This window comes from Lipotes vexillifer, unplaced genomic scaffold (genome assembly GCF_000442215.2).
Source record: "Lipotes vexillifer unplaced genomic scaffold, Lipotes_vexillifer_v1.1 scaffold751, whole genome shotgun sequence".
In the NCBI taxonomy this organism is placed as follows: Eukaryota; Metazoa; Chordata; class Mammalia; order Artiodactyla; family Lipotidae; genus Lipotes; species Lipotes vexillifer.
In genome coordinates this window covers 1,262,013-1,271,411 of record NW_006799727.1, presented here as the reverse complement: position 1 = coordinate 1,271,411, position 9,399 = coordinate 1,262,013, and the positions used below count along the sequence as shown (strand labels likewise).

The window sequence follows — 9,399 nt, the reverse complement described above, 5'->3', positions numbered from 1 at the left end:
GTTACGTGGGCCTCTCACTGTTGTGGCCTCTCCCATCGCGGAGCACAGGCTCCGGACGCGCAGGCTCAGCGGCCACGGCTCACGGGCCCAGCCACTCCGAGGCACGTGGGATCCTCCCGGACCGGGGCACGAACCCGCGTCCGCTGCATCGGCAGGCGGACTCCCAACCACTGCGCCACCAGGGAAGCCCGCATGTGTCTTTTTGAATTATGGTTTTCTCAGGGTATATTGGGCCTTCCCTATTTTCAATAACTTTATCCTTTTTTTGGAATGTTGTTGGGTCAACAAATGGCTGCAGATAAACGTTTCTCCTTTTTCCTACGTGTTGCCTCAGTTCTGTTTCAATGAAGACAGCCGCAATACTCTGCTAGCCTTACAGCTTTGGGGCAAGGGCTCCAGCTTTCGTTTTTATATCTTCTTAGTGCAGAAGCACTCACAAGCTTTACTGGTTTCAGGAATTCACTGAGCCAGAGGAGGTTCCCCCCGCAGGCCTAAGTGATCAGGAACTAATCACTCCACACCTTGGTCACTCCTCCGTGTTCTTCAGACTGGGTAGAAAAAGACACTGCTCTCAACTCAGTCCCTAAACTCAGTAAGTTTTTTCTTAATTCTCCACTACGTCAACTGCCTCACTGCAACTCAAGCTTGGGGATGAGAAAGTTACTAATAAGAGAAAAGACAGCAAAGAGAGAATTTCCTTACATCGTAATGAAGATATCTAATAAATGAAACCTACACTGCCAAGAGTCACTAAAGGCCTTTAATTTTCAAAACAAGAGTTCCCAGAGAAGAGATGATGGTCTGACTTTCTCTCTACCATTAAAGGGCCAGGACTGTAACTCCCAGTGGAATTATTCCCTGCCCCTCACTCCTTCCTTACCTGATCACCCATTCTACTCCATGCCATCCAGCTAAAAAGCAATCAATATCTTCCTGCAGGTTCTTGGCTATATATTGTTAATTTCCTACCCTAGATAGACCCTTGTATGCTGAGAAAGGAAAATTGAATTTACTTGGAAAACTAAATGGTAACACAGTATGCACACCTATAGGTGTTTGGGAAAGGTGGCCCGTTGGCTTCACATGAGGAAGCAGGAAGTCATAATCCCAGAAGCTCACAAATCGCGAGGTCTGATCTGACCACGTCCCAGGATGCACTGGGAGGCAGCCACGGGCTGAGCTGTGGCAGCAAAGAAAAGTGTTGGCTTGATGATAGCAGGGTGTTATCAGGAAAGAGGATAATGGGTGAATCCTAGAGATCCCAATGATGCGGCCTCGGTTAGGAAACTGAGCTTGATAATAAAGAAAAAATACAAAGAAGGAGGTTTGACTTGAATAAAAAAACCTGAACCTAGGGTGGCATGATGAGTACTTATTTTTCAGATGTTGTTGATTTTCAGAAGGACTTTGATGCTCATCCCCTCAAACAAATCAGACTCCTCATGTTTACTGAATCATTTGCTTGGAAGAACTTCGTGTCCCTCACAGTGGGCTGAAGATTAGTGCCCCTGAGTGAGAAATACTGAGTGTATTTTTCTTCCATTTCTCCTTTTTCTTAGTGATGTCCACTGTCCTACAATTGGTATTTTACTAACATATCTGTGTGTAGGGGTAGAAAGGTCAAGAAAGTCAAAACTGTGAACAGTAAGAGACGAAGGCAAGAGAGACTTTTTATATGTTATCAAACTATAACAACTAACACGTCAGTTAGCACTCCCAAAGCATGAGAGTTTTGTTTAAAGATGGGAAAATCTGGGCTTCCCTGGTGGCGCAGTGCTTGAGAGTCCACCTGCCGATGCAGGGGACCACGGGTTCGTGCCCCGGTTCGGGAAGATCCCACATGCCGCGGAGCGGCTGGGGCCGGGAGCCATGGCCACTGAGCCTGCGCGTCCGGAGCCTGTGCTCCGCAATGGGAGAGGCCGCGACAGTGAGAGGCCCGCGTAACGCAAGAAAAAAAAAAAAAAAGATGGGAAAATCTTGAGCAAATTGTTCATTTCCATATCTGCTGGCATGTGCTGTTTCTCTGCCTGAAACATCACCACCACCATGCACACACACACACACACACACACACACACACATGCACACACACACATGCACCCTCCTTGCCTTGCCTGACCCCTCTTTAGCTTTAGGTTCTCCCTGTTTAGTCTTCCTAGCCCCCAAGTCTGAGATGGGTTTCCCTCTTAACAGCTCCCATAAGACCCTGAACATTCTCCAGCACCATGCTTATCATAACACTGATCACAAAACATAGTAATCACTTCACTACATTAGAGCTCCATGAAGGCAGGGACCAGATCTACCTTTTTCCACAGTTCTATTCCCCATTCCTGGAATGGCAGCCAATAAGTGTTTATAGAATAAGTGAATTCTGTAAGACTTTTCTTTGTATGAGCCTTTGTTTATCTCTCTGAACAACGTCTGTTAAGTATGGTCGTTCAGGTCATCTACTGTATGAGGACATCTATAGCAGAATCGGGAGGGGAGGCTGAAATCCAGCCCACATTCTCATCACCAAGCCACTGTCACTGGTGGTATCCACTCAGAGGAAGAGGTACCTTTTTCTGATTTGGACTCTGGCACCATATGGGCTTTGAGCAGCCCAGCTCTGAACAACACTTAGTGTCTTCAAAAGCAAGTCATAATTCTCCCTCTCCTTCCTAGAAAGGCTAGGACAGAGTGCTTTTATGAAACTGTTTCTTCAGGTCCTTTGCCAGCCATCAAAGCCAAGACTGACCCCATTCACGGCAAAGATCTCCCTCACTCTTCTCTGATTTTTGTCTCCTGCAGGGTTTGGGATGACAACTCCAGCAACAGTAGAAGGAAGAATCTTTCTGATCTTTTATGGCCTCCTCGGGTGCTCCAGCACCATCTTGTTTTTCAACCTCTTCCTGGAGCGCCTGATCACCGTCATCGCCTGCATCATGAAATCGTGCCACCAGCGGCAGCTCCAGAGGCGGGGGGCCTTGGCCCAGCAGAGCCTGAAGAACCCGGGGAAGGGTGAGGTGGACAGCTCGGCTGGCTGGAAGCCCTCCGTGTACTATGTCATGCTGATCCTGTGCATGGCCTCCCTCCTCATCTCCTGCTGCGCGTCCGCCATGTACACCTCCGTGGAAGGATGGAGCTACTTTGACGCACTCTATTTCTGCTTTGTGGCTTTCAGCACCATTGGCTTTGGAGACCTCGTCAGCAGCCAGAACGCCCGGTATGCTAGCCAGGGCCTCTACCGCTTTGCCAACTTCGTCTTCATCCTCATGGGCGTCTGCTGCATCTATTCCTTGTTCAATGTCATCTCCATCCTCATTAAACAGTCCGTGAACTGGATCCTGAGGAAGATGGATGGCGGGTGCTGCCAGCAATGCCAAAGAAGACTCTTGCAGTCCCGGAGGAACGTGGTGATGCCAGGTACTGTCCAGAACCGGTGCAACATCTCCATAGAAACGGATGGAGTCATAGAGAGTGACACCGATGGGCGGCGTCTCTCGGGTGAGATGATCTCCATGAAGGACTTCTTGGCGGCCAACAAGGTCTCACTAGCCATCCTCCAGAAGCAGCTGTCCGAAACGGCCAATGGCTGCTCCCACCAGACCAGCACTCTGTCGCTGGACGATGAATTCTCAGGGGGGATAGGAGCCTTTGCAATAATGAACAACAGGCTGGCAGAGACCAGTGGGGACAGGTAGGGGCAAGGAGAGAATGGACAACGAGGGTGCTGTCACCCAACTCAGCTCTGTGCCCTGGCTGGGTTCATTCTGTTCCTTCTAGCCCGGAGCCCAGCTTGAGAAATCTCATCTTCTTGTCTCCAGCAAACAGCCACTTCCCAGGGCTGCGGGAAACTGCAGCCTCGATGCCTTTCTCCTTATCTTTATTCTTTAAGTCTAAATTCAGTCTTTTAAAAATGAACCACAAAAGCAGTCTAAGACCTCACACTGTCTTCTTTACCCACCTTGCTCCAGGGCTTTAACTGCCTAAGAGAGGGAGGGCTTCCTTCAGCCTTGATTTCCTGCTGCTCTATTCTTCATTTGGAAATAAAAATCCTGAAGATCCTGATTTTCCCCTGGAACTCTGAACAGCTGAATTCACTGCCTCTCTTAGTCCCTTCAACAAAGGGAGGGTGGGAACTGTTTGAGAATGTGACTGGGCTTTCTTTTTGCTGGGCTTCCTTCTGGGCAGATTCATCCATGGGGCCATGGCTAGGGAAAGCATCTGTTCCTCTTTATACCTGCCTCTCAATTTTTGTTTTTCCTTTCTTTTGTTTTTAAGCTCTTAACGCTTGACTAAGGTGTCTGTGGGACCTCAGTGTGGTAAGAAAACAAAATTCAGCTTCAGGCCTTTAAACTGAGGCATGGTGGTGGGAAGACTCACTCTTGTCACTAAAGAATAGAGCTTAACGTGTTAAGCTCTATTCTTAACACGTTACGCTCTGTTCTAAACACGTTAAACTCTATTCTTAACACGTTAAGATCTGTTGAATGGACCCTTTGAATGGTCCCAGAGACCACTTCATTTTTACCAGGGCTTGGGGCCCATTGCAAAGATAATGGCTGACTATTTGTTAGAATCGAAAGTTTAATAAATCCTCATTTTATTAACGAAGATTACATGAGTGCTCATTAAGGACATTGCGGGGAGGGTGCCTGATTAAACAGGCACTTATTGCACTCAGAGAAAAAGGAAACAGGAAGTTAACTTTTAGGAATGTGGACATCAGCTTGGATTCTTGGCTGGAGAAACATTCTAGACCAGATAATGAAACTTGGCTTCTCTTGTCTAATCCGTTTCAGTTCTGCCTTGTGGTATTGTAACAAGTCTAATTACATAACCTCCCATGTTGTTAAAGCGGTCCATGCTAGGAACAAGAGCTGTTGATCTTCTGCATCTACGCAGGAGAGAAGATTTGGGGGGATGAGAGCAGAGTTCATAAGAGATAGCTGCAGTTTTTATAAGATAAGAATGGTGTCCAAAAGGCACTTTCAGAAATGAGGAAGAAAGATGGGCGCCATAAAGAAGATAAAGCAGAAGAGCTCTGCCCAATGAAACTGAGCTGTTGAGCAGAAAGCATCAGGCTGGGAGGACCCTTAGGAGCCATCCCATTCAACCCCGTTGTTTTTGACACAAGGAAACAGAGGCACGCGGGGATTGCTCCTTGTCTGAATGCTCAGGGCTGACGGGGTGCAGCTAGGAGAAGCGCCCAGGTCTCTGCTGAAGTCTGGGCTCTTCACCCACATGCTCTGCCCAGCCTCAGAACACCCGCAACAGCTCCCTCTCCAGGCTGAGTTGACTTTTCTTCCAGCTGGCAAACCCAGATATTTTCTTTACGGTACCAGGAGTGCCCTAGAGCCAAAGTGTGATAAGCAGCAGCGCTGGGCTTTGAACTTAGGGCTGTGAAGCTCCAAAGTCAGAGATCTTCATCCATTACCTTGTATCACTCTTACAGGGCAGCAGCCTGGAGCTACTGCAAAACCCTTGTTAGGAACTTCTGATCATAAACTGAGCTCCCTGGGGGCTCTGCCCTGCACGAGGCACTGTGGGGATGGGGAGAGCATCTGGGTCCCTGTCCCTAGGGGATTTCTTTTTTTTTTTTTTTTTTTTTTTTTTTAGGGGATTTCTTGATCTCCACATTCCTGGTACAGGGACTGGCACAAAGCAAGGCCTTGCTTCTCTAACCTGGGTCCCTAGAGATCTCGCAGGTGTACCAAGAGGCCAAGGAGCATCAGTATAAGCAAGCCTCATCTTCCTGGAGGGTCAGTTTTACTAAATGATTTTTGCAGAGAGATGTTATGTCAAAACACGTCTATTTAAGTAGGTCCCGAAATTGGCGTAAACTTTTAAGCTAAACATGAAAAACATTTGTGATCTTATGATGAGCTTTCTAAGTCTTCTCAGAGTCTCAGAGGGTGAGTTTTTTCTCCTCTAGGTTGGGGGTTCCCTGGTAGAAACACTTGAGAACCAGTGTAAGGAGAGAAAAGTGCAATGCATTTAGAATGGATGGATAGATGGATGGGAGTAACATGCCAAAAAACTTACAAAACTAGGAATCTTTGTTTAGAGAAACCTCTTTATACTTACCCTTAGGCACGAGTTGGTCAATAAGAGAATTTCTAGATAGTAATGTCAAAGCTGGAGTTCAAAACCTGGAGCCCACAAATCCCCTAATATTGTTATGTATGTGTACACGAACGTGAGTGGAAACACACATGTGCAATTTCCTTGGTAACAAGCTTCATGGTTTTCATCATGTTTCCAAAGGGGTCCTCACATCTTCACTAGAGTAAGAACGTTTACTGCTATTTTCTCTTGTTACCTTTGTCCCCACTCAGCATGTCTCTGGCCCTCCTGACCAGTTCTCTCTATTCTGTTCTCTCTGAATTGTCACTGTGTGACCTTTAGGTTGGCCCAGGTTCTTCTGTTTAGGAACCCAGAGACTCCCCAGAGTGATAAAGGACCTATTGACTCAGCATCATGAGGTGGTCAGGCTTCATCCATGGCTGGGCTCACAGCTGGCCATCTTGAGCTCTCTGTGACGCTATAAATGTGAACTGGCCTTGAATACAGGGACCTCAAAGCCAAGACCCAAGTGACCATCAAGTTTCTCAAGTGACCATCATCCCACACACTTGCAGTTGAAGACTCATACCACTTGCCATAAACAGAAAATAGAGTCATTGCAAAAATCAATATAATGAAGATAAAACTATGTTATTAAATTCTAACAAGATCCCGTATCCTAGTAAAGGCTTTAATCCCAAGATCTTTTTCTCTCTCGGTTAAAAACGGAGATTGGCAAATGTGGGAGAGTTGTTATAAAAACTCATTAGCACCAAACAGAGACTCTCTTCATGATGTAATGAAAGGACTGGAAGAGAATTGGGAAGGGAGTAACTTTCTCACCATATGGTTCAGTGTTAATTCATTCCAAGCCTGAGGGCCCCTAAAATCATCTTATGTTCCACCCAAATCATTGGTGCACATCCCACACTGGGGGGGGGGGGCTACATAAAAGTAACAAGTACAGCACAGTTTCTGAGGTCATGCCCCCCACGTGGTAAAGAACAGTTCTTGGATTTGAACACCAGGCCCAGTAGTTCTAATGTGAGAGACAGTGGGCAGGTCTCTCAACCTCACTGTGTCCCATTCCCTCTGTACCTGTAATGTGGAAACAGTAGCAACACCAGATCAAATGAGGAGATGCTCAGGGCAGGGCTTTGTGGCCTCTGAGGAGCTGCAAATCAGTGGGTGCTGGTGGTCCATGTGCTGTGGGGGTGGGGGGATGTTACATCCAACAGGGAAGGATTTTGTTCTCTTCTTGCACCTTCCACCCAGCACTTGCCACACTGTGCTTCATTAACTGTTCTCATTTATTAAATGGTGTCACTCCTGGTGATGGCTTTATACTAAACCAAAAGACCACAATGCCTTTATTTCTGTTCCACTGAGTCCTTTTAGTATTAGCTGAGCCAATTGAATGATTTGACACAGTAGAATGTTCTGGGAAAGCTGTAATATCTTGGATTTTGCTAGAATTTTATAGCTTTTAAGGCTTATCCATTCACAGTTGTAATATTTTGACTTTCATAACCACATTGCAAAGTAGGTAGGGTACTTATCTTCAAATTGCCTTTAATCTTTTCTGAAATAAGAGAGAGAAATAATCACACTTCACATAAAAATTAACTAGGGTTCAGATTGAAGTAGGTTAGAGAATAAGTAAGTTAAAATTATACAGGACTTCCCTGGTGGCGCAGTGGTTGAGAGTCTGCCTGCCAATGCAGGGGACACAGGTTCGTGCCCCGGTCCGGGAGGATCCCACATGCCGCGGAGCGGCTGGGCCCGTGAGCCATGGCTGCTGAGCCTGCGCATCCGGAGCCTGTGCTCCGCAACGGGAGAGGCCACAACAGTGAGAGGCCCGCATACCACACACACACACACACACACAAAAATTATACAGACTGGGTTTGAAGTTTGTCTTTGTCACGTTCTGGCTATATGAATATGGGAAAATTACTTAATGTTTTAAAGCCTAGTTTCCTCATTGTTAATGTGGGAACGGTTGTATCCGCATTGCGGCATCACTGAACCAGGTAAATGAAGTGATCTGGGTCTAGGCTCTCATCATCAAGACTATGGTCCCTAAGCCCTTGGAAGTGAAGGACTGATAAGTCACAGCATTTCAGAAGCCAAAGGAAAAACAAGACCAGCTTCTTAGAAGAGCCCATTTTATTCCAAGATTTGGAAAGAAAGGAAGTTTCCTGCTTCCTATATGACGTAATGTAATACATTCTTTTATGACCAAGTGGGATTTATCCCTAGGATGCGAGGACAGTTTAACATTCACAAATCAATAAATGTGATACACGACCAATAGGCTGAAGATAAAAATCATAGAGTCATCTCAATAGATGTAGAAAAAGAATTTGACAAAATACAGCATCCTTTCACGATAAAAAAAAAAAAAAACTCTCAACAAATTGGGTATAGAAGGAATGTACCACAACGTAATAAAGGCTGTAGATGACAAGCCCACAGCTAACATCCTACTCAACAGTTAAAGGCTGAAATCTTTTAAGGTCAGGAACAAGACAAGGATGCCCACTCTCATCATTCCGATTCAACATAGTACTGGAAATCCTAGCCAGAGAAATTAGGCAAGAAAAAAAATAAAAGGCATCTAAATCAGAAAGGAAGAAGTAAAAGTTCTCTCTGCAGATGATATGATCTTACATATGGAAAATCCAAAAGACTCCACAAAAAATGTTGTTAGAATTAATCAGTGAAATCAGTAAAGTTGCAGGATACAAAATCAGCTGTGTTTCTATACACTAACAATGAAATATCTGAAAAATAAATGAAGAAAAGAACCCCATTTATATTAGCATCAAAAACAATAAAATATTTAGGAATAAATTTAACCAAGAAGTTGAAAGACCTGTACACTGAAAACTGTAAGACTTCGATTAAATAAATTAAAGACAAATAAAAGATATCCCATTTTAATGAGTCAGAAAAATTAATATTGGTAAAATTGCCATACTACCCCAAACCATCTATAAATTCAATGCAATCTCTATCAAAATTCCAATGGTATTTTTCACAGAAATAGAAGAACAACCCTATAATTTGTATGAAACCACAAAAGACCCCAAATAGCCAAAGCAATCCTTAGAAGAACAAAGCTGGAGGCATCACGCTTTCTGACTTCAAACTGTATTACAAGGCTATAGTAATCAAAACAGTATGGTACTGGCATAAAACCAAACACATGGACCAATGGAACAGAATCAAAAGCCCAGAAATAAACCCAAGCATATGCAGTTAACTAATATTTGATTAGGGAGCCAAGAATACTCAATAGAGAAAAGACAGCCTCTTCAATAAGTGGTTCTGGGAAAATTGGAC

At 45.0% G+C, this 9,399-nt stretch overlaps 1 protein-coding gene across 1 annotated transcript in view; it reads left to right on the top strand.

Annotated features, from left to right (window-relative positions):
* The window catches only part of KCNK13 (potassium two pore domain channel subfamily K member 13), a 118,583-nt gene extending 114,724 nt beyond the window's left edge, over positions 1–3,859 (top strand). The window contains exon 2 of the mRNA XM_007471892.1: positions 2,794–3,859. Coding sequence (XP_007471954.1) covers positions 2,794–3,686 — 893 coding nt within the window. The 3' untranslated portion in view covers positions 3,687–3,859. The remainder of the gene's footprint in view (positions 1–2,793) is intronic.
* The last annotated feature ends 5,540 nt before the right edge of the window (positions 3,860–9,399 follow it).